The 26,512-nt window shown below is 31.6% G+C and overlaps 1 protein-coding gene across 1 annotated transcript; it reads left to right on the top strand.

Annotated features, from left to right (window-relative positions):
- Nucleotides 1–5,539: 5,539 nt before the first annotated feature.
- Nucleotides 5,540–10,574, top strand: LOC123899048 (CSC1-like protein ERD4). Its single transcript, XM_045950101.1, has 6 exons — nucleotides 5,540–6,453; nucleotides 7,742–7,887; nucleotides 7,974–8,249; nucleotides 8,373–9,217; nucleotides 9,400–9,655; nucleotides 10,005–10,574. The coding sequence occupies exons 1-6, from the start codon at nucleotides 6,183–6,185 to the stop codon at nucleotides 10,380–10,382; spliced, it is 2,172 nt and encodes a 723-aa protein (XP_045806057.1). The 5' UTR covers nucleotides 5,540–6,182; the 3' UTR covers nucleotides 10,383–10,574.
- The last annotated feature ends 15,938 nt before the right edge of the window (nucleotides 10,575–26,512 follow it).

The raw sequence follows: 26,512 nt of genomic DNA, 5'->3' as shown, positions 1-26,512 counted from the left end.
TTTTAGGTGCAAAAAAGAAAACCAATTTCATTTTTAATGAAAGCGTTTGAAAAGTCTCTTGAAGCTTTTAAGTTGTTTATGGTTGCATGCATTATTGTCTTTCAAATTGAGCAAATACTGAGATTGATCTTTAAAAAGTTGTAAGTTTGTATCAACTTGGTACTCTTCATTATCAATACTGAAATGATCCTTAAAATTGAAACTTGGGTATTTATAGAGACTGTAATTGTATTCAGTAATGTCAATGCATTTGAAATTAAGTGAGTAATGTTAGGATTCCTAACTTAGGAATACATAAATAAGATAAATAAAAAATTCAGATATAGAGACAAAATTAATATTTTGCAAATTTAAAAATCATTTAAGAATCTTGATAATGTAGGAAATTAAGTTGATATGTCATTATTTCTAACGAATTGTTGAGGGGCCAAATTAGATCTTTTTACTCCTTCAAATATCACATGAGCTATTTGTTTAATTACTTGTAAATAAAACAATTAAAAAAAATATTTAGTTTGTTTGTAGAGTGATCTTCTCTTTGATATATTCTTTTTTAGGAGAATATTTGAAAAACTTGAAATGTGAACTAAATAGAGTAAGGAACATTCAACATCCGTGGCTTACACCATCTTAGACTTGAATAACAAAATTCAGCAAAGGATCTAAGCTGAAAATTTGCACCCCTAGTTGTTCATTAAATTAACAACTTTTTGACCAAAGTCATTAAACTCCTTTTTGATAAAAGTGAGTATATAATCAACGGTTAATAAGTCAAAAACTAAAAATAGTATTGTACATCTGTCCTAAAAAAAGTATTGTAAATCACCTCCACTTTTTATTTTATTTACTAGTACCATTTTTGCTTAACAAACATAATTTCTTTTTATCATTATCTTCACGCGCTACTTCAGAGAATTCAAATGGACGACAAACTTTCACCATGAGATTTAACGTTGTTACATACTCAAATCAGAGATTGAACTTAGGATTTCGAGTAAGCTATAACAGACTCACATCATCTTTATCTAACCATTATTGAGTTAACAAAATAAATTTAACTCTCATTGATACTCCCTTCGTCCCATTTTAAATAATCTTTTTTTGACTTTGATTTGTCCCAAAATAAATGACTTATGCAACTTTCAAAGCCATTTTTTCCAAGCCACTAGGTTTGATCTAGTGGTGAGGGATTTGTGTAGTATGTTATAGGTCATGTGTTCGATCCCCAGTTCATTGTAAATCAAAAAGTCATTTTTTCCAATTTTACCCTTTATGTGGGCTCCTGTGTCAAATAAGTCATTTAAAATGAGACAGAGGGAGTAGTAATTAAAATTACTGATTTTTGTGATAAATCCAAACACTCATTATCCGTGTTTGCTGCGTGTTCGTCCCAGCGTGTCTATTCCTTGGGGGTCCTCATCCTCAATAGTCCATACTAACCCTTCCAAAAGTCCTTTCATTTTCACGAAACTACCCTTTCATTTCATATTTCTCTCAAGTCTCAATGAGAAGGTGGCAAGTGCCACATGACCTTAGCCATCTGAATCTGAAAAATGGAATAAGGGTAGTAAAGTGTTTGATTTGAAAAATTAATTTCTGTGGCATTAAAGTTCAACATTAGGCATAATGTATACCATCTTTATCTTATTCTTATCCATCCAATGTGTGTGGGTCATGTAACATTTTCTCTTTTGTCCTGTCACACTGTCGGCAACATATTCATAAGCTACGTGTCATATGTACTAGCTGACACGTGTATGCTAAACATATCTTATACTTCACGGTTGAAGATTATCCACGTTCGCAACATAGCATAGCAAATAATGTGGCAGTTGCAGTAACTAATTAAATTAAGTACAAATATATAGTACTATGATGCATAGTTACAGTACAACCATTGACGTAACTAATTTTATCTATCTTCAAGGGAAATTACCACAGTGCCCTTTGGTGAATCACACAGCTAGGATTTAAACAATGAATAATTTGTGTTGAGGACATAGTTATGATAATGGACTATGGAATAAAATATTAAGGATTATAGTATTTATTTATTTTTACTCCACGTTGTTTGAGTGAATTCGGATTTTAATTTTAAACAAAATTTTCTCTCATTTGACATTTTAAATATCAAATGACTTTTGTCTGATACTTGAATATTTAAATTACATATTTATATTTAAGAAACATTATGAACTTAATTGAAATAAAAGTTATACAACACTTCTTTTATTAAAGATCAATTCAAAACTTCTTTTATTAATTAAAATAAGTCTCTGTTTAATTGTGTCAAAAGAAAAAAAATCTCTTTAATTATTATAACACTTTAACGGTATACTTTTTGATAAATATGAATTTATTTCTTAAGTATTTTTTTTTTAATCACAAACACTATTTAACAAATGTTAGACAAACAAACCCTTTAACAATAACCAATATTTTGATGCAGCTTTGAATCTGCCAAAGCGTGTGTTAATTTGGAACCGTGTCTAAAACACCCTTCAACGTGCGTTTCATGCCGTGCAATTATGCAAAGTGCAAACATAAAGTTTTTTAATTGTTTGTGATAACACATTAACAAGTTAACTTTTTCAAAAGTTCCCTCTAACTTAGTTTAGTTGGTAGGGATATCGCACTATATGTACAGGAGTCTGAGTTTGAATCCGGAACACTCTATTTATTCACTTTTAAGGTGAATTTTTTAGCTCCTAGACTATTTGACCAAAAAAATGTTAACTTTTCCAAACATAAATTTTATATTTTTAAGGTATTAATGATCGATTTAATAAGTTGATATTGTTAGAAGTTTTGTCTGATATTCTGTTGCAGGTTGTAATCAATTGTGTTTTTCTATTTTATTTTAAAGTTAACATTGTGATTCTTTCAATGATGCTTAAATTCTTTAAATATAATCGATAATAATAAACTTTTGAACACGCATTCAATGATGCTTAAATCCCACTAGGATTTACGATGGTGGTACATATATGGTTATACTCGTTTGAAGTTTATTTTGTTTACAAAGGATCGTATGCTTCACAAAAGGAAGAGATAGAATCCAACTTTTTGTTTGTTATCAAGAGTGCAAGTTCCCAACATCCCTCCGGTGAAACTCAAATCTCAAAACACGAGACAAAGAAAAACTAATCTCAAATCTCAACGAACCCAATACCTATAATTATGACATTAAAATATAAGTGCATTCTAATTTTATATGATATTACAATAATTTTGTCTTAGAGGAACAAATGTTTGTTCGTATAGTCCATCCGTCCTAAAATATAAGTAAAAATAAGTCAATAAAAATTAATGTATTTAGACTAAATTTTAAACAAAATACATCAACTTTTATTGACTAGTTTTTACTTATATTTTGGGATGGAGAGAGAGTATATTAACATTAGATCACACTTCTAATTTCCCTAGCTTTTAGAACCTGGTCATGTATCAACTGCGTCACACAATAATAATTAGATATTTGTATTCGTATTTGCATCGTGGTGATTTTTTCCTTCTTATATTAGCAAGTTTTGACTATATACAAAATCTATCTATAAATAGTGCAACTAGTGAGAAATAATATCCAACTATATATAGTATTGTGTCAACTTTCGTGCGCTGGAGTGTGATGCTTTTGAATGATTGCTTTCGCACTCAAAGCACAAAATAGAATAATAATAAAAAAACATAACACGTTACTAGTACTACTAATTAAACCAAAACAACAAAGTTTGGTTGCTATCACACACAAAAAAAGCACATGAACATTGCTACAAAACAACAAAGCAGTAAAAGTGCGCTGGCTTGCTCCACCTACAAAAGCTATAAGCAGTAGTAATATACCCAAAATAGCTTAAAAAAAAGAAAGACAAAATATTGCATATTTGACCGTCAAAATTAACACTTTTTATGTCTCACACTTCTATTTTATCCTCTTGTGTCAAAATAAAAAGCTGCTGTTTTATTTTACCATTCCACATTGCTAAAGAATTTGCTTTTTTTAAATAGTGAGCGATTATTTGAGCTCAAATGATTAATAAATTTTAGATAAGATTGAATCGATTGTAAATATCGATAAATTTTGATGTATATAATTAGATGTTGAGCTAAGGGTTAAAGAAGTTGACGGTCCAGGGTTCAAGTCCTAACAGAGAGAAAATCTAACATAACATTATAATATATTACTCTCTCTGTTTCAAATTACTTGACTTTTTAAAAAAAAATAAGAAATTAAGAAAATGTATTTTTGTACCTTATTTTCTTATTATACCCTTATTTTAATTCACCAATATTTTTTTTTTTTGCACACACTTTCTCTTTCCAATAAATTTAATATGTTATGTATCAATTTTTTTAGTTACTAAAGTAAAACAAAAACAATAAACAAATTATACAAAGAAGTTTAGTAAAAAAAAATTACAATAACAAGATATAAAATAAGGGGGGTATAATAGACAAAATATAACATAAATTATCAAAAAGACAAGTAATTTGAAAAAAAAAATATTTTTAAAAAGTCAAGTAATTTAAAATAGAGGGAGTAATAACTAACAATTTGCCATTAAAAAAATAAAAATTCGATGTATATAATTGATATTTTAATCAAAATTTATTTACTTAACTCAATCAAATTTTGGATTGCGAATGCTATTTCTTTAAATATGAAGGGTCATGGAAAAAAGAAGTGACACAAACCCGAATCTACCCTGTAGTCGACCTTACAACCAACGATATATCATTTAATGTAGAGATATAAAAAATAATATTCTATTGCACTGTAAAACTTGGATCATCTGGATCCTTACTGCAAAAAAAAACTATATGATATTCAATATCGAACAACAAATTAGAGATCATGCTCTAATATTAAAAATTGCATATCATCATAATAAAAAGAAACACAATTTTTTATAGAAAAACTCTTGTTGGAACATGATGAGAATTATGGAGGGAACTTGATGTTGAAATAAACACAAGTGTAAGAACCATGTAGAGTGTGAATTGAAAAAAGACTCTTTGAGTCCCACATTGAAAAGATCACACTACTTGGTAGTGTTTATATACCACAAGGTGGCAACCAAGGGTGTGCCCTTGGGATACCCACTTTTGTAAGAAAGGGAGACCACACACAATGTCGAATATCACACGTGCGCGCCGCCGCTATCTGGCCGGCTCTGTTCGGGCTGGGCTTGGGCTTGGGCTTGGTGATATATTAATTCCCCACTATTCAACCACATCTAGTTTTTCTAATTAGATTTTTTTAAAGAATATTCTATAAAACATTAAAACTCAATTAAAGAATCTAACTTGTTCAGTTAAAAATCTAATTTGCAGATGAAAAATAAAAAGAGTATGGAATCCCAATTATTAAAGAGTTAATAAGGGTAGTAAGTAAGAGTAATTAAAGATGAACATATATCATTGTTAGTTGGTTCAACGAAAATTGATATTGATATTGAATTTGGCAGAGAAGATTTCTGTTCGATACTCACAACTACAATCAAGAGCGATTAAAACTACCAGTCAAATCTCAACCCAAACTAAATTAAACTGACAATGAAATAAAAATAAAATAAAAATGGACATATCTTTCATGTAGTTGATTCGTTTTCTTATATAACATGGGAAAAGTTTTGTCTTTTCATTTCAATGAAATCATTTCATCATCTCTCTCTCTCTCTCTCTGTCTGTCTCCTCACTTTCTCTCTCCCCTCCATCACCGTTTTTCCTTTTTCCATCAATACCGCTCTCACATACTCTTTCCCCACTCGTTCTTCCCACGCATCACATTCTTCAAACTCAAAAATAAAAATCCAAACTTTGCATTAATTGAATACAACAAATCCTACAAACAAACCTACCCTACAAACAACAACGACCACTTTACCTTATTTAATCACAACCATCGATAAATCTTTCCATTTTTCATCTTCTCTCATCACTCATTACCATTTATACTTCACAAACACACAAACAAAAACAAACCCTTTTTTTTTTATGTTTCCTACGTTTATGTTTATTAACTGTTTCTTTAACACAACAATAATTAATTCCATTTCCAACGTTACCCTTCTGAATTAATGCACTATAGGTAGTGGAAAGTGTTAACCTTTTTTTGTTGGTTGGTTGGTTGGTTTGATTCAGAATTCAGAAAATAGAGAAAAAAAAAAACCAAAACCCAGATGGATTTTTCTTCTTTCTGTACCTCTCTTGGTACTTCTTTTTTGATTTTCTTTGTTTTGATGATTTTGTTTGCTATTTTACAAAGTAAACCTGGGAACAATGTTGTGTATTATCCTAATCGGATCCTTAAAGGTTTGGAACCATTTGAAGGTGGTGTTAAGACAAGAAACCCTTTCTCTTGGATTAAGGAAGCTTTTTCTTCTTCTGAACAAGATGTTATTGCTGTCTCTGGTGTTGATACTGCTGTTTACTTTGTCTTTCAAAGCACTGGTTTGTTCTTTCATCTTACATCTATACCTTGTTCTTGCTAGTAGTTTTTTGTTATGTTACTCTGGTTGTTGTTGTTGTGTTGTTAGTTACTTGATGGTTGATGCTATGAAACACAGACACAAACACGGATACTGACACACCGATAATAATTTGAGAAAATGACACAATTCAACTTAATTATAAGTGTGTGGCTTCCGTGTCAGTGTCTGACACCAACGCCTGTCCGACATCGGGACACGCCTAATCCGAGGAGTGTCTATGCTTCATGGATATGTTTGGTTTTGCGATGAAAAAAATTGATTTTGTAAAATTGATTATGACTAAGCATGAGTTGAATTGAAGGTAAAGTGATTATAGAGTTAATTTCACTTTGGCTTGTAAATTAAAAATAGTCATAGTTTTTCACTTATGAGTTATGAAACAATATACTTTATGTTTATGAAGAAGATTAAGCAAAGAGAGCTTTTGAAAAATAAATGAAATTTTTAACTTATTGATAGATTATTTTAATATTTCATTCTCTATAAGGGTTTTTTGAAAAGTTTATCAGATGTATAATCTGGTAGATCTTTCTCATTTTTTAACTATGAAGTAATCATTTTACTAAATAAAAAACTTTTGTTATAAAAAGGCTACTCTAATCTAAATTAAGTTTATCCGTAAAGTATGAAAGAAAGCTAAGGGTGTGTTCATGTTACATGAGTGTATATAAGAAGAACAATTTGTGCAAGTAAAATGGAAAGAAAAAAAATTGTGTGATGAAACCTTGAGATAGTTTCTAAACCAAAAGAGTAGTTCCTGGTGAAATTTTATACTGTTATGAAATAGTCAATTTACTGTACTGTATGATAATGAAACTATAGAGTGAATCTTCATAAGACCCTTTTGGTCACAATTGAAGGTTATTTTCAAATCGGTTTAAGCATTTAAAGGTTCAAATAGAATTCTTGTGATTGATGAATCCTTAGGAGTCAGTTTACCAAAAACAATGTGGTAAACTGATTTAACTTTTAAGTCATATGAAAGAGTGAAATCATTCACTTATATTCCTCTCAACAAAACTGTTGTTTGCTCTTATGTCGACTCGACACTTTAAGGCTTGTATTTTGTAATTTCACTCTCAAAATCTGTTCTCACATGCCATAAAAAAAGTTATCCTTTTGCTACACATTCGTTCATTTGGTTGTAAATTTTCATAATTTCCAATTGTTTGCTGACATGCTTATCAAATGAGAAGCAAACATTGAGCATTCAGTTTTTAATGATTTTTCTCCATGTTCACTGCCAGTATTCAGTATCCTAGTTATATGCGGCATTATTCTGCTACCGGTTCTTCTACCAATTGCTATAACTGCTGCTGGTGGAAAAAAGACACAAACAACTAGCAAAGGGACTTTCAATGAACTTGATCAGTTATCAATGGGAAACATCACAGTAAGATTAGCATTGCTTACCATTTTTGCTTAGTATAGTATAATGGTTATTTTTCCTTTTTATTGAACTAGGTTTTGTATATGTAGGCAAAGAGTACAAGGCTGTGGGCGTTTTTTATCGCTTGCTATTGGGTTTCACTTGTTTCGTTATTCCTATTATGGAAGGCTTATAAACACGTCACGTGGCTGCGATCTGAAGCTTTCAAGACTCCTGATTTAAAGCCTGAACAGTTTGCGATAGTTGTGAGAGATATCCCTCCTGTTCCTGAGGGTCAAACTAGGAAGGAACAGGTTGACTCTTATTTTAGAGCCATATATCCAGAGACCTTTTACAGATCTATGATTATAACAGACAACAAAAAGGTATGTTTTTCATTTTTTGAGAATGTTGTAATATATGTATAAATACAACGAGACAAAATAGTATTATGTTCGTCTTTTTGCTAGTATAATGTAATTTAATTTCTATATGTTTATTACTAACAGGTGAACAAGATTTGGGAGGAGTTGGAAGGGTTTAAGAAGAAGCTTATCCGTGCCGAAACAGTATTCGCAGATTCAAAAACAACTGCCAAGCCAGAAGGTACAAGACCAACCAACAAGACTGGCTGGCTTGGACTTATTGGTAAAAAAGTGGATAGCATAGAGTATTACAATGAAAAGATTAATGAATTAGTTGCGAAATTGGAATCCGAGCAAAAGATTACTCTCAAAGAAAAGCAACAAAATGCTGCTATAATCTTTTTCTCAAATAGGGTGGTTGCAGCATCCGCGGCTCAGAGTTTACATGCACAAACAGTTGATAAGTGGTCAGTTTTCGGTGCTCCTGAACCCTGTCAACTACTATGGCCTAATTTGAAAATCAAGTATTTTGAAAGAGAAGTGAGGCAGTACGTGGTCTATTTCATTGTTGCACTAGCAATATTATTTTACATGATTCCGATCACATTTGTATCTGCATTTACAACTTTGAAGAATTTGGTGAAAATTCTCCCATTCCTAAAGCCAATTGTGAAATTGGCGACTTTGAGGACAATACTAGAAGCTTATCTCCCTCAACTTGCACTGATCATTTTCTTGGCTTTGTTACCCAAGTTGCTTATGTTTTTGTCTAGATTAGAAGGCATTCCAACTGAAAGCCATGTGGCCAGGGCAGCCGCTGGAAAATATTTTTATTTTACGGTGCTGAATGTTTTCATTGGAGTTACTTTAGGTGGAACCTTGTTCAAGACATTCAAGCAAATTCAGAACAAACCGAAAGATATTGTCCCCGTGCTGGCTGCAAGCCTTCCAGGCAATGCTACATTTTTCTTGACCTTTGTCGCACTGAAGTAAGATAGCATCCTAATTTCATATTGTTTTTGTTTACTTATTTATCCGTAATGATAATATTTTATGTTGATGTTTATGTTAAAGCTTCATAGCCACTTTCCAGTATAATGGTAGATTGAAATGTAGAAGGCACACTTTTTTCTAAAAATGAACTGATTTTTCTTACTTTTTTTTGAGTTAGATTTTTCGTTGGCTATGGCCTTGAGCTGTCCCGATTAGTTCCTCTTATTATCTTCCATTTGAAGAGAAAGTATGTATGTAAGACTGAAGCTGAGGTGAAAGAAGCTTGGGCTCCCGGTGATCTTAGTTATGCAACAAGAATTCCCAGTGACATGCTGATTGTCACAATTGTTTTATGTTACTCCGTTATTGCTCCTCTTATCATCCCTTTTGGTGCTCTATATTTTGGCCTCGGATGGCTCGTACTGCGAAATCAGGTAAAGTACCTTAAATTCTGTCTCGTGAACATTGTTCTATGTCGTTTGTGAACATGTATTCATTGCATGAATTGATTTTGTCTCTAGAATTGATTGTAACCTGAAACTAGATTTAGAGTTTTTGCCTTTACAATTGATTTTTAACCTCAAATATAAATTATTTTACATTTAACTCGCTTCAATTTTATCACTACATAACCAAACACACAAACTTGTTTACTAGAGACTTGCAACGAAGGGAAAGAAAGGCCTATTTCCATAATACACGAAATCCGATAATATATTTTTTAACGTAAAATTTTTCATCATCACGCTAATCTTTTTATGCACCTGTTTGTGATATCGACAGGCACTGAAAGTGTATGTACCAGCATATGAGAGTTATGGAAGAATGTGGCCTCACATAAACAACCGCATACTAGCATCTTTGATATTGTACCAGATAACCATGTTTGGATACTTTGGGGTGCAGAAATTCTACTATGCACCATTGTTGATTCCTCTTCCTATATTGTCGTTATTGTTCGGTTTTGTCTGCGCAAAGAGATTTTATCCGTCTTTTGAAAATCAAGCTCTTGAGGTTGCAGCAGCAGAAGTCAAGGAAGTTCCGAACATGGAATTGATTTTCAGGTCTTTCATTCCACCAAGCTTGAGTTCTGAGAAGATTGACGATGATCAATTTGAAGATGCGCGGTCAGAAGTTTCGAGACAAACATCATTTGTTTGATGCAGTCTTGTAGTCATGCTTTTAGATATTTTATTTTATTAATTGTTGATAACAAGTTTTAGGAAGTAGGGACTATTTGTGAATGAATGTCATTATGTAAGGTGAGATATGTTGGTTTGGTGGTACTATTATACTTTGTTTGTTCAACTTGTAATTTTTTATGTTTGAATCTGGCTTTTTGAAAGTTTGATATATCCAGTTAGATAAATAATTATATTTAGTTTTAAATATACCAATGAATTAATAAACTAATGAGATTAAATTTCCTTTTGATATATAACATAATATTATGGAGAATTTGGCTATATATATGTGAAATCATATTTCAATTATAGTTTATAGTTTATAATAATACCGCTTATATAAGTGAAATATTAATGTAGATTAATAAAATTAAATTAATTTTATGTGAAATATCATGTGAAATAATAATAACAAATTGTAGGCTTATAAAAAACACTAAAAATATTTGGGATCAATTTAATTTATTAAGTTCGATCCTATTTTGACAGTTCTACATGATAACAATCCATTTGAAATTTGAATTTAAACAGTGTAGAAAATAAAGAAATTGGGGAATTAAGTTCTATTTATCTAATACTTTTCTCACTTATTCACGTAGAATATAGGAATATTGTATAAAAACGAGAAATTTCCATCCTTCTACATTTTTCTATTTTACTTTTGATCTCTGGTGAATATAATTTTGATATCTTCTCTAGAAGATAATACTTCTTTCATCCCATATTATTATAAGCAAAAAAAATCACTTGTTTTGTCTCAAATTATAAGCAAAACCAACTAATTTTTTATAATTTTTAAGATTTACTTTTACTTATTCTAATAAAATTTAATGTGAATTATATTTAATTTACACTCTTCTTTTAATGCGAGATGATCTGAATATGAATTTATAAAGTAAAAACAATTTTCACCTTACAAGTCGATTTAATAGGGTTGAGTTAGATTCAACTCTCAAACAAACATTCAGGGTATAAGCAAGCCAAAGTAATGGGTGCATAAGACTGAGTAGGGCTAAGCCAAACATAACTAGGCAACATAAATCCAATAATTCAAAAAAGAGATTTACTTTTCGCACCCCTTAAAATACCTCTGTCATCCCCTGAAATGACCAAACTGCCCCTCTCGCATTATAGAAAACAAACAATGTTTGCATTTTAGAAAACGAATAGTGAACATTAAGAATCAGTCGCCCCCCCCCCCCCCCCCCCCCCCCCCCCCCCCCCCCATGGAAGAATTTGAAAACAAGACGTTTGCCTCCTAGAAAACGAACACCGTCTTTAGTAATCGCATCATAGGAAACGAACACGCCTTATATAAGGTGTGTTCATCTTCTTCCTCCCATTTCCTTCAGTTACAAAAAAACGAGAGAAAAAAAACATAAAACCCTTGATAAATCCCATTTGAGAAAACTTCGTCCCATTTGGCTCATATTACTAAATTAATTATAAATCCTTTGATTTAAGATTGAACGGTCCAAATTTGTAATTGTAACTAAAACTTAAACTTGGCCTTTGGTTTCATTATTTGAGCCAGCATTCAGAAAATTGAGTTTAAACTTGTTCCAAACTTTGAATCTATTTTCAGCAGACACCATTCCAATTTTTGTGGATTTCTTTGGCTCATTTCTAATCAACACAGTAAGTGAACTTTAAGATTATGGCTGTTCAATTCAATGAGTCTAGGAGTTTAAGATAATCAAAGACAGCTGAAAGTTGAATTGAACCAGGAAGTGAATTTTAAACAGGAAGATATTTTGTAACCTATGCTAGTCAAATTAGTGATAACTACTAAACTAAACAAACAATAAGGTACCAAAGTTAGTGATCAATAGCCATTATAGGACATGCACTGCACCTTAAAATGTAATCTTTTTTATACCACCAAACTATTAAACACGGACACTCCTCGGATTAGGCGTGTCCCAGTGTCGGAGACACTTATAAATTATAAATACATTGAAATATGTCATTTCCTCAAATTGTTATCGGTATCGACGTGTCCGTCCGCGTCCGGTGTCCGAGTTTTTGTCTGTGCTTCATAGCCACCAAATGTAAAATGAAAAGCATGTTCCCCAAATCATTGAGTTAAAGACTCGTGTAATTCACAGTATACGACAATAATATCATAGTCATGCCAAATAAATATTATGGACTATAGATAGATTCATAAAATTAGAAGCAGACTCAATCATTTTGTATAACCACCATGTATAACACAATAAATTAAGTAAAAGCAGAAATAAGTAGCTGGGTGCTGCTGGTCTAAGGCATTATTTGGATTTACATACTTATGTTGAGTAAGATAGTGTTAAGGTGTATTATGAAAGGCATTGAATTGCATTATTTAGGATAATTTTTCAGATTTTGTCAAAAAAAAAAAGGTTAATTTTTCAGATTATGCATAATTTATGAAAGTGTCAAGGGTGCAGTTCTGGAGCAATTTACTTATCTACTACCAAGACCTTTCAAAGTGTTCGGTTTTGCTACCAATGAAAACTATTATATAGCACATGTTCAAGAAAAAAAAAAAAGGCACTATTACATAATAACATATACATAGTGAGTTAGCAATCTATTTCTTGAGACTTCATCTCTTCACCTTAAATAGACTATACTACATGACATTTTCTTTCCTCCAGTTCATATATTCTTTGAACCAATCTCACCATAATTATTCTCGCATAGCAGATACTAATAAAAACATATATCATAGAACACGAGTGAGGAGCTGCTCGCCTCTTCATCCCTCTTCTTCCTCAAAGCCATTAACTGTAAGATCTTTTCCTGTTGTCTTGCCAAACGTGCGAGTTCCTCTTGATTATTCGAGTATTGCTCTTGATTCATCATCATCATCATCATCAACATCATCAGCAGCAGCAGCAGCACATCATCATCATCCCTTTCTTCGAGTATTGCAAGGGTCAATTCCTTTTCCACTTCCTTCATTTCTCGGTCTTCAAGTGGTGCGAAAACAGGATTGCCAAGAATAGGGTAACCCCCTAAAACCATAAAATCCTCCAAAGTGATAGTTGCCTCACCAAAGGGAAAGACAAAGGTATTTGTCTCACAAGATCAGTTAGTGGGCTGGCAATATTGACATAAGATTTAATAAATCTTCGATAGTAACCTGTGAGGCCTAGAAATCCTCTCAACTGCTTCACATTAATTGGTGTAGGCCATTCTGAGACTGCTTGTACCTTCGTGGTCTCCATTGATACTCCCTTACCAGATACCTTGTGGCCCAAGTAATCAACTTCTGTGGGCTCCAATTGAACATTTGGACAGTCTAGCATATAACTGATGTTTTCTCAATGTCTGAAGCACTGTCTCCAAATGCTTGAGGTGGTCCAGCCAAGAAGCATTGTATACCAAAATATCATCAAAGAAAAACTAAGACAAATTTTTTGAGGGCAAATTGAAATACTTTGTTCATTAGGCACTGAAATGTTGCCGGTGCATCTGTAAGTCCAAATGGCATTACTAGCCATTCATAATGTCCGTGGTCGGTTCTAAAAGCAGTCTTCTCGCTATCTTCAGGTTGTACCAAAATTTGATGGTACCCTGATCTCAAATCTAGTTTTGAAAAATACTGAGCTCCATGCAGTTCATGCAATAGCTCATCAACTGTTGGCATAGGGAAACTATCCTTCACAGTGACTGAATTCAGTGCTCTCTAATCGATACAAAATCTCCAACTACCATTTTTCTTCTTGACAAGTATAGGTGAAGAAAATGGACTGTTACTTGGTTGGATGATGCCTTGATCTAACATTTCTTGAACCATCTTTTCAATTTGCTCTTTCTGTGTGTGAGGATATCTGTAAGGCTTCACCTTAATAGGACCTGACCATGGTTGTAGTAGTGGTATAGGATGGTCTTGTGTTCTCTGAGGTGGTAATGAAGTAGGGACTGTGAACACTTGAGCATAGGTGTGCAGAAGTATAGCCAATTCAGGGTCGATATTGGTTGGTAAATCCTTTTAAATATCTTCTGGGACATCTGGTTTGATCATTTGTATTGCAAAACACTCTTCAATTGCCTTGGTATTCTGTAATCTTATGAAATGATTGAACTGAGCCTTGCTAACTTCCATATTGCTTTCACCTTGCAGAGTGATGAATTGACCATTTTGTAAGAATTTCAATGTTAGAGCTGCATAGTCAGCCACATGAGGCCTAATGTTGCTAACCATGTTGATCCCAAAAGTACACAGGGACTTTAATCTCTTGACCTTGGATTTGTATTGCCAGTGTTGAATCAATCCTTCAGCAGACAATATTTGACCATTGGCAACTAGAACTCTGTTGGTAAATGGTTTGGTGTTTGGTGTTGGTAAGAGTGGTGGAAGTGTAGATTTATTTATTGTTGGTATCTATCTGTTTTTTGGTTATTTGGTGATTTTTTTGAAGGTTGATTGAAGCTAGTGGTTGAGTTTCTGGTTATATATTATGAGGTTGATTTTTCTTCAAACAGTTTAGCAAGAGCTACAGCTTTGGTTAAAGTTGTGGCTGGGTTCCATAGCTTTGATATCCCTGCTGATATCATCTCATCTTACAGACCACTATCAACAAATGCAGTAAATTGCATGTAATAATCATTAACAGAAGCAGATTGAGTGAGTGAGTTTAAACAAGGTAGCACGAGGACACTCATATAGGGCCAAAATCACCAATGTAACGTATAGAATTAATGGAATAATAGTAATTTAATTTCTAAGGGAAATAGAAAATTAATACTAGTAGATAAGAGTTTATTAGTTTTCAGTGAGAAAAACTAACAAACAGGTACAATGCAGAAAAGAGAAAGTTCGGAGCAGAGAGAATAATCAGAGGGGAAAGAAGGTTCATCACAAATTCACAATTCCACTACCCTCCTATAAATAAATCATGAGAATGTCATGGTTGAAATTTGAAGAAAAAAAGAAAATAATAAGGGTAAAATATGTTTTTATTCCCCGCTTTTATATTGATGAATTTTTGTTTTCGTCCATATACATTAAAATCACTCTTTTTAGTCCTCAATTAATTTTCAGTTTTAATTTTAGTCCCAAATATTAAATCAACTAATAGTTGACTAACGGAAATCCACGTGGCGTTGCCACTTTGGATTTTGTTGACATGTGGCATCCTATATCAGTTTTTTAAAGATTTAAAACAAATATTGCTTATTTTTATTAAAAAAATAAGATTAAAAATAAAAAAATAATATTTAAAATATTGATTAAATAATTCTTTTTTTTAAATAAAAGAAACAATTTTTATTATTGGCAAAAAAAATTATTTTTTTTAAAAAAATATTTTTAATATTTTTATTTAATTTCTAAAAAAAATAATTTAAAAATGACGTTGCAGTCCACATAGGATGCCACATGTCAATGAAATTCAACCTGTCGATGCCACATAGACTTCCGTTAGTCAACTGTTAGTTGACTTAACATTTGAGACTAAAACCAAAACTGAAAATTAATTGAGGACTAAAAAGAATGATTTTAAAGTATAGGAACGAAAACCAAAACTCAATATAAAAGTAGGACTGAAAACACATTTTACTCTAATAATAATAATAATAATAATAATAATAATAATAATAATAATAATAATAATAATAATGGGTTTGACACTATTCTTGCATATGCAGGACAGAAAAAATGATGAGAAATGTGTGTGTAGAAAACTAAAAATACCTTTTTGCTAAAAGTAACTAATTTCTCAAACCAAACAAACAAGGAACCATTTGAAGTACTTCATTTCTTCTTTATCATTGACCAATCCTGCCTGTACTTTATTTCTATTTCCTTTTTAATTATGTTTTGGTATAGAATTTTTTACTTATGATCCTTTAATGTCTTTTGCTTGCTATAATTGATTTTGGTATTCATACATTTCAAGATGAGAGTAGAATACCACCGATTGAGTACCTCGTTCGATTGTTAATGATAAAAAAAAATAAAAAAATAAAAAAGTAATATTTTTCTATATATTTAACTACAATATTCAAAAGGGATGAGGTAAATGATTCAACTAATTTGAGTTAAGGGTCAAAAGAGTTTGGAGACCTGAGTCCAAAATGTTTTATTCTACCATGTCATTTCATTCATCCTCATTAGTGCTACTTAATATCATGTTGAATTGTCTTGCTATACCATTGAATGGTGAGAAATGAACAGGAGTGCTCGCGGTTCGGTTTTGGTCGATTTTGCGGTAAAAATTCATCCGATCCAAAGTTAAAATTAGTCGCGGTTCGGTTCGGTTTTGAACGGCTAATTAGAAAAATCCGATCTAATTTTGTGTGGTTTATTTGGATCGGTTTTTGGATATCCAAATTAAAATTTAAATTTTATTTAATTAAATATTAATATTATAAATAAATGGTAAAATAATATATTTGATGTAAAATACAACACATAATATGTTAAAAATTAATATTTTGCAATGATAATTATCAAATATATTTGAAACCTATGAAATAGTAAAAAGAAATAGATGAAATTGAACTAATAAGTATTATTGAGAAAATTAAAAACCAAGAATTAATATGCTAATGCAATATATCATACTAATAAAAAGTTAAATAACTATTAAAAATTATGTATGCGGTTCGGTTCGGTTTGGATCGGTTTTGAAAAATCAATCCAAAATCCGATCCAATCTAGCGGTTTTCACAGAAGGACATCCAAATACGTCCAAAAATATTCGGTTTTTTGCAGTTTTCAGTTTTTTTTATCGGTTTGCAGTTATTTTTTGGATTGGTTTGGATTTGAGCACCGATAGAAATGAATAAGTTCAAGGAATAATATGTCATATATGTATATTGTGTTTATACTCCCTCTAGTTCTTAATATAAAATATATTGAAATAATCAATTTTAACAAGCAAGCAGGTGATAAAGATTGTACTAGTTTCTTCTGTTTATATACATTATACTAGTTTTTTATAATTTTATATAATTTTTTTTCAATTCACTATTATGAGGGATAAATTTTTTTAAAAAAATCAATAATTATTTTGTTGGTAGTTTTGGTAAATAATATCATAATTTTTTACACTAGAGAATAAAAATATTTCAAAGAATACTTGTTTTAGTTTACCTATTAATTTAAAGACCTAATGTTAAGATAAATTCAAAACTCCTTTGTGTGAATAAAACACAATTTTTTACTATATAAAAAAAATACAATTTTTTTTATCAATAAAACATTAACAATTTTTATTTTTCCCAGAAAAATCACAATTGTTTTCGATTAATAAAAATCATTATCCTTTTAGTATACATATAATTAGAGCTGTCAAAATGGGTCGGGCTATTGGGCCGGCCTATTAGGCCTATCGGGCCAGACCTTATCGGGGCAGACTTTAGCGGGCCGGGCCTTATCGGGCCAGACCTTATCGGGCCAGGCTTTTTCATGGGCCGTCATGGGTCGGCCCACGGGCTTCTGGGCCGGCCCCTTAAAAAATTTAAAAAATATTTTAAAAAATTCTATAATTTTTTTATTGTTATATTTTGATCCTATTTTTACGCATAAATTATATATAATCTTTTTTATTAGTTTTGTCGTTTTATTATTTTTTTTAAAACAAATTATCGTTTTATTGTTATTATTTGTGTTTTGTTCCTATCTATAATCTGTTTTATTCATATTTCTAAGCATATCATGTTTTTATTGTATTTATCTTATATTCTTTCTATATTTTTTTGTTGTGAAATTACAATGAAGGATATAAAACTTGGAATATAGTTAAAACTACTAAGGATAAATTAGTAACTTTGGTAGTAATTAATTTGATTATATTAGAAGTAGATATAAAATACTGAGATACGAGGTGGAAATCTATACCTATGTATAAAGAGGATACAAAAAAATTTGGTGTGAACTTTTCATAATAACAACAATACCCTTAATTTTTTTTTTGGCCAGCAAAAAACTTTTATTAACAAACTCACCATAACATAAGACGCGTCTTTTTTTTTAGCTGTAAAAATCTTTTATTAACAAACTCACCAAAACATAAGGCAAAATAGAAAATGTGGATCACACAAACTGACACTGGCCGCTAATAATAATAATAATAATAATAATAATAATATGACAAAAAACTTTTTGGATTATGATGAGATTATTTGTTAGAGATTTGTTTGTTTGTTTGATGAGGATAAAGAGGATGATATTATTGTTTGGGAGATTATGTGAGAAAATATAGGGATATTTAGATATAAAATAAATTTAGTACTAGAATCTGTTTTTTTTTTCAAAAAAAAAAACTGAAAATTAGTGGGCCGGTCCATCGGGCCATATAGGCTTTTACTTATTGGGCCGGGCTAGGCGGGCTGGGCCACGAAGTTAACGGGCCAGGCCGGGCCAGCCCCTTTATATGAACGGGCCCCCTCGGGCCGGGTCGGGCTGGACCGGGCCGACCCCTTTGACAGCTCTACATATAATATAATAAAACTTAAATTTTAATATGCAATATAATTTTTGTGTTTAATTTATATATTATAGTTTTTTGTTTTGCCATCCGAATATTTTTTTTCCTAGCTCCGCGATTGGTTTTAATATATCTAAAAAATGAATATTTTCTTATATTAAAGATCGGAGAGAGTATATTTTATGAAAGTATAAGACTAAGCGAGAGTGTTTATGAATCACCCTAACTAGAGCCTAGTTCTTACAACTGTCCAGATGGGAATTTTCGAGGGCAAGCAGGGAAATTATTTTGTTCTTCAAGCGAGCTTTGAACTATCTTATGGAGCTTACAAATTGTCAAGGATAAGGAGTATCTCAAGTTTGTTAAGTATAAAAGAGTATCTCAAGTTTGTGATTGATTATGGCTCTTTGTTGCCAATGATATTTATTATATAAATGAAAATAAATACCATTAACTTTCATACATAAGGTGTAAGGATAACTTAGTTGGTTAGAACATCACATTTTATATATAGGAGTTCTAGTACATCACATTTTATATGCAGAAGTTGTAGTTCTAATCCCGAACACTCCATTTAATGTGAAAATTTTTAATCACTAAGCTACTTGACAGAAAAGAATACTTATGTGGGAAACAATATAAAAAAGGTTAAATATATTTTTGGTTCTTATGATTTTCCAGAATTTAGCAAAAGTTGTGATAGAAAATTTTTGAGAACAAAAAAGTGTGAAAATAATCTTAAAGAACTAAAAGCAAAATTCTGAAAAACTATAGGGACCAAAAATATATTTAACTAAAAAAAAACTATACATTTAATCCGTGAAACCCTAGTAACTATCGCATAATTACTTTTTTTTCCGAAGTAATTTTTATCACGTAGTAATAATAATTACAATATCTTACTAAATATACTAGTCCCAGTCCATGAAGGCATTTTTAACATGTAATTGAAACAGGGGTCAATTTCGATTCGCATCAATAGAGAGCAGGAGACGAACAAACTTTAGGCTACCGGGGCAAACAAAGGCTTCCTCGTAATCTATTTGATATGATTGAGTAAAGCCTTGACTAGCCTGACCTTTTCATCCTTTCTCCCACAAAGCTTCCCTTCACAACCGGTCCATATCAAATTAGTAGAATTCAAGATGGGGAGAGTCAAAATGATACAAATGTGCATTTCCTCTCTGAATCGAGAAGTATCAGATTGAAGTCATATAAGTAATGTTTTATAAAAAAAGTTATTTCCGGGAGAACAAAGTGGATTTATGAGCAAATTTTGGCATTGGTTCGTTTGATCTGCAAAATATAAATATTGGACCGAATAGTATAAGACAGTAAAAGATAGAACAACACATGACAAACATATAAGGTATTGAACAAACTTTATGTTGTACAACATTTGGTGGACAAAAGGCTATTTTGGTATTTTAGACAACTTGTACAGAGGATAAAAAGTTGTCTCGTGGTTCTGTGGGGGACAAAAATTTCAATTTTTGTCTTGTCCCCTAGCTCACAGTTTGTCCTATACTAGCAGGGTCGACCCTATGGGTGTGCAAGGTGAGCCACCGCGTAAGGCCTCAAACATTTAGGGGCCTCTAATTGTTTATATCGGTCTATTAAATTTTTTATATATGTAAAAAAAATTAATGAATTTGTTACTACTAAAAATATTTTATTACTCAAAAAATAGAAAATTTAACAGACACTCTTAATTTTATAAGTAACTTGAAAAAAAAGAAGCAACATTACAAGAAAGTTTTTTTTTTGTTCCAAAGAAAATGTAAAGTTGATAATGACATTAGATTGAAGATGCATTTTAATGTTATTAATTAAAATATGTCGCTTTTAGATGTTATTTACTATGATGACTATTTTTTATGTTATTTACAATTTAAATAGATAATGACTTTAAAAAAAATAATTGTATTTTTATTAAAGATCTACTCCCTCCGTGACACTATATAAGCAAAAAACTCTTTTTTAGGTTCATTGTTTTATTAATGTATTTGGTCTATAATACAGACTAAATACATTAATAAAGCAATGAACTTAGAAAGGTGTTGTTTGCTTATATAGTGTCACGGAGAGAGTATTTTTAATTTTCAAACAGGACCTGCAAACACTCAGGACCGGCCCTGAATACTAGGAACAATTTTAAAATCAAGTATAGGGTGCATTTGATTCGTAAAACAACAAGGACTGAACAGAACAACACATGTCAGAAAAAGATAATACAAGACAAGACAAAATTGTACCGGAGAGATATATGGCGATAATAGTTTTATATTCGAAAATAAAATAGGTATTTTCGTATTTTTTATAGTTGTACTGTGGTTCAGTGAGGGACAAAAATTCTTGTTTTTGTCTCGTCCCTTGTTACCTAATTTGTCAAGTCTCATAACCAGTTTCAAATCAAACAAGGTACAACAAAAGTTGTCCAGTCCAGTCCCCTATTTTTTAGCAAATCAAACGCATCCTACAACATAAATTGTCTTGTTCAGTCGCTTATTTTTTAGCAGATCAAGCGCAACTTAACACAAGTTGGTACTATATACTCTCTCCGTTCCAAAATGTTGGGTCATCACGAGGGGGCAGCCGGGGATCATCCACATTGGGCTTAAGAACAACTCTACAAGTGAGTTGAACACCACACTCTTACCCAAAACCTTAAGGTTTTGGGTAAGAGTGTGGTGTCCAACTCACTTGTAGAGTTGTTCTTAAGCCCAATGTGGATGATCCCCCGGCTGCCCCCTCGTGATGACCCAACAGTGGTATCAGAGCCGATGGTTCGACGAAGGGTTGAACTGGCTCCTTGTATCGAAAGTCTTCCTGACAAAGGTGGTCAGGCGGCGAGTCCCGTGGAGCAGTGTGGCTTACGGCGGTACAAGTGTAGGATGAAGAAAGCTTCCGCTTGAGGGGGAGCATATCCAAGAGTGGATAGACTCACACTTGAGGGGGAGATTGTTGTAGCAAGTGTGAGTGGTTAAGTCCCACATTGCTTAGAAAAGTGGAGGTTGAACACTTTATAAGTGAGATGACCCATAAACCTAACACCTTAAGGTTTTGGGTAAGAGTGTGGTGTCCAACTCACTTGTAGAGTTGTTCTTAAGCCCAATGTGGATGATCCCCCGGCTGCCCCCTCGTGATGACCCAACACAAAATATAAGCAAAAAGGGTTCAACAAAAGTGAATGTATCTGGACTAAATTTTAAACCAAATTCATCAACTTTTGTTGACCAATTTTTGCTTATACACTGGGAGGGAGAGAGTAATCCACATGTGCGAAACTAAACCGAACACAAGTTGGTACCATATAATCCACACGTGGGACACTAAACTGAACACAAGTTGCTACTTGGTACCATATACTACTCCACACGTGGATATTATTATTGAGAATTACTTTTGCCACCCTACCAGTTACTCGCGCGCCCTACGAATTTCCAATTTTACCATTCCGCGACTTAAGTAACAGACGTTATAAAAATTAGAAATTTTGAAAAATAACGTCTGTTACTTAAGTAGCGGACGTTATAAAGGTATGATATTTTGAGGGGTGTCCGCTACCTAAGTCGCGGAAAGGGGTAGTCTGGTTATTTCGTAGTGCGCCCCGTAATTGGTAGGATGGCAAAACGAGATGTAATTATTATTAGATTGAATTTTGGGCTTCCATTTTGAGTAAGGCCCATAAGATTAAGACCCATTAACCAAAGTAAACTCTATAAATACACAACACATCAACTCCGTACTCTCATTCCTCTCATTGTATTTGTAGCATCCGGCTCTCATACAATTCAACCCTCAAACTCTAAAATTAATCTCTTTTTTGTGTTTGTTTAGCATCTGCCTCTCATACAACCCTCAAACCCTCTCATACAATACAACAATTGTTTTTAAGAAAAATAAAATAAACGGAAATGTATCACTATATAAAGGGTTTTTGTCTTCTATCTTCACTTGTTACCGCTTCAATTCGAAAATATCTTCCCTTTCCCTCTTGTTTTCGACATTCAAATTCTCCTCTCCTCTCTTCTCAGAAACTCATCAGAAACAGGTATCTCTTCATCTTCTATCATTTTTTCTTCGATTCTCTATTTCTTAACTCTGTTTCTGTATCTTTCTATAGCCATGGACATTGGAAACAATTCAGAAGAATCAGATGATGCTGTGAGTTTAATATTTATTTTCTGTTTATGTCAATTGTTTTAATTATGTTTCAATCGATGATCTAGGTTAGTTGTTCCGATTGATTTTCCGATCTACTGATTTCTTTTCTTAGATGATGCTAATGTAGTTTTGAATTTTGATTGGATGTGAATATGAATCTGTGTTATTAATAGATATTATGAGTTTAACTACTGATTTTTTGCAATTGATTTTTGCAATTTTAGATGAATGAATCTTATAAGTACCTCAAGGACCTCGAGGAGAGGGTTAAGCAAGTGAGATATCGTTTCCCCAATCTCATCCCCTATTCAGTGGTATGCTTGTTTCTGTGTATACATTGTGTTAATTTGTGTTTTATGTGATTGCTTATTGTAGATTGCATATTGTGTTTTGTAGGATCCCCAATGTGTGACACAGCCACACATTGTACCTGGATTGTTTCACTCTGCACCTCAAGAATCTCCTTTGGTATGCCACATGTTTTTTATTGTTAAAATATATATTAACTGTGAGGCAACATTGCCAAAAATGAATGTATCTTGTAATTACTCTAACGATAATATTTTGCAAGATGCTGATGGTTTCATAAATGAACAGTCACCAGCTCCTACCGACTACTATGCTTATGTACTCCGCAAGGAGAAGACTGAACAATACCTCAAATACTATGTTGAGGTACTCCGCAAGGACCGGAAGAAGACTGAACAGTACCTCAAGAAGGATCTCATCCAGGAAAAGGTTGAGCAAATGAGACATGCACACCCCAATCTCATCCCCTATCCAATGGTATGAGTTCCATCGATCCTTAGTGTGTTTTGTCGTACTTTGCCAAATTGGTTAAAAAAACATTTTGATTTATACTAGTTTAGACACCCGACGTTGCCTTGATTAAATTTTTAAAAATTATATTTAATATATATATAATAAATAAATAATAAAGAAAAAGAATATCATATTATAACCCACAATTTAATAAATAATTTATTAATAAAGATCATACATAAAAGTTTAAAGAGTATATATTATTTAGATTGAATAAAATGAGTAGTTATTTCACACACACACTCTCTCTCTCTCTCTCTCTATATATATATATATATATATATATATATATATATATATATACTACTCCGTCCCAAAATATAAGCAAAAGTTGGTCAACAAAAGTGGATGTATTTGGTCCAAATCTTTAACCAAATACATCAAGTTTTTTTGACCCACTTTTGCTTATATTTTGGGACGAAGGGAGTATATATATATATATATATATATATATATATATATATATATATATTAAAACAAATAATTTAGCAAAAACAAAAATATACACTGTAGTCGTGGTTGTGGATAAAATTCAGCATAGGCACGAGAAAAATAGTTTAAAGATACATGAAGATAAAATAAACTTATATAATAAATACATGTAAACAATGGTGGCCCTGAGCACGGTTTGAGATTGACGACTACCCAGGACCCCATATTTAAAGAAGCGTCAAATAATTTTTTAGTAATACATATAATATATACAAATATTGAATCAACGTAATTTTTTTTTATAATGAACATAAATTTATTTTAATAGTATTGTAAATATTTAGAGGATATATGTTTTGTTGTTTTTGTAATTGTAATATAGTCCATAAATTTGTACAATTATCTTTTATTTTTACGAATGTTTGCAAAAAAGATGGATGAAAAGAAAGAAAAGAGAAAAATATGAAAATAAATAAGAGATCATAAGATTATGCATATATATATATATATATATATATATATATATGTGTGTGTGTGTGTGTGTGTGTGTGTGTGTGTGTGTGTGTGTGTGTGTGATGTTATGTATGTAATAATTGGTTCTATGTGTATTTGGTGATTGATACACATGACTCAAAGAATCATATTTAATATACATGAGAATGTGGGAATTGTGTATGACTTTTTTTTTTTTGTACAAAGAATTGTGTATGATTTATTAATTGGTTGGTGATGTTTTTAATGATTGATATGTATGACTTAAAGAGTCGTATTTATGTATAAAAAAAAACCGTATTTAACATATGGAAATGAGAGAAAACAAATTGTGTATTATTTATCTAATATTCAAAAAAAACAATTTAAATGTTATTACATACTATTTGTGTTTTAATCATTTCTATAATTACAATTTGCAACATTTAAATTTCTAAATTATAAGTAAAATTTTCAATTTTAGAATAAGTACAAAATTAAAATCTCAATCAAGAATATTCAAGTTTGATCTCTAACTTGTGCAAAATAAATTATGATAAGATTAAATTATATTTTAATTAAGTATACCAAAAAATAATTATAAATTAAATCGAAAGTGAAGAGAAAAAAAAAATAATTCACCATCAGTATCCGACCCATTGGATCGTCTAATCTAATTTGGAGTCCTCTTTTCATATCTTCCTTTAAATTAAACATTGATCCCTTCCTCCGAAAACCATAGGATTAATAAATAAATAAAAAATTTGAGCATCGATGCATTTAACCGGTTGATAACAAATAGGGTGTCGGAGATATTGTTAAAAACTCAAATGGTTTTGTCTTAGCAGTTGCTATAAAGAATTTTGATACACTTCCTAATGCTAATATTGTTGATGCTTTGGATTTCGGATAGCAATTCAATTTGCTTATGACATGAGATTTCTCAACATTGTGGTTGAAGGTGATTCTCTTAATGTAGTCAATGATTTGAAGTCATGTATCGATGATAATTTTTACTTTGATTTGGGATTGATGACTTATTTTCTACGTTTTTAGTTTCTCGTTCAAGAAGAGCTGGTAATACTAGTGTTCAATCGAGAAATTCCTCCTAATATTGTTTATGTTGTTGCAACCACTTCGGTTAGCATTTGAATGAATTTATTTTTGTAAAAAAAATCACAAAGATAAAGTATTATATATAATATAATAAAACTTTTTCTACAAAAACACTTGTTTAATTTTTTATTTTTATAATCCTTGTTTAAAATTTTACTTGGCATCAAAAGTCATTGGGCCAACACTGCCATGTTCAATATGTTGAATTTTACTTTTCGCACCCTCCGAATCTCACACGCACTTCCTAACATTTCAAATTTACCCCTCGCTATTTAGAATACGAGTGTGTAAATAGTAAAAATTGGGAAAAAAAGAGTTCACATTCTTGATGTAAACTGCGAACTGAGTTCGCGTTCTAAGATGCGAACTGAGTTCGCATTCTAGGATGCGAATCTTATAAAAATCAATTTTTTGTGTCCTCTTCACCCTTATCTCATCTCTCATGAAATAATTTTGATTGAAACACAGTTTGTAAGTTAAAGTATGAACCCTTCATTCACCCTTAGAAAATATTTCGAATGGAATACTGTATGAGTGAGTGATTAAAAAAAAGAGAATTCAATTTATAGAGTTATACGATGTGTGTCTGTGATTGATCAATATTTTCATAACTACTCCAGAGGCCAATTAAAACATGGTATTGGACGATGACCAAATTTTTATAAGGTTCAATAGT

This window comes from Trifolium pratense, linkage group LG7 (assembly GCF_020283565.1).
Source record: "Trifolium pratense cultivar HEN17-A07 linkage group LG7, ARS_RC_1.1, whole genome shotgun sequence".
Lineage (NCBI taxonomy): Eukaryota > Viridiplantae > Streptophyta > Magnoliopsida > Fabales > Fabaceae > Trifolium > Trifolium pratense.
This window is presented reverse-complemented; position numbering and strand designations above follow the sequence as displayed.

What these genes read in the sequence shown, in the direction of transcription:
- LOC123899048 (XM_045950101.1), top strand. Translation starts at nt 6,183, where the DNA reads ATGGATTTTTCTTCTTTCTGTACCTCTCTTGGTACTTCTTTTTTGATT. An exon ending in CTTTGTCTTTCAAAGCACTG is followed by an intron (nt 6,454 to 7,741) that starts GTTTGTTCTTTC and finishes GTTCACTGCCAG; the next exon opens with TATTCAGTATCCTAGTTATA. An exon ending in TTGACCTTTGTCGCACTGAA is followed by an intron (nt 9,218 to 9,399) that starts GTAAGATAGCAT and finishes TTTTTGAGTTAG; the next exon opens with ATTTTTCGTTGGCTATGGCC.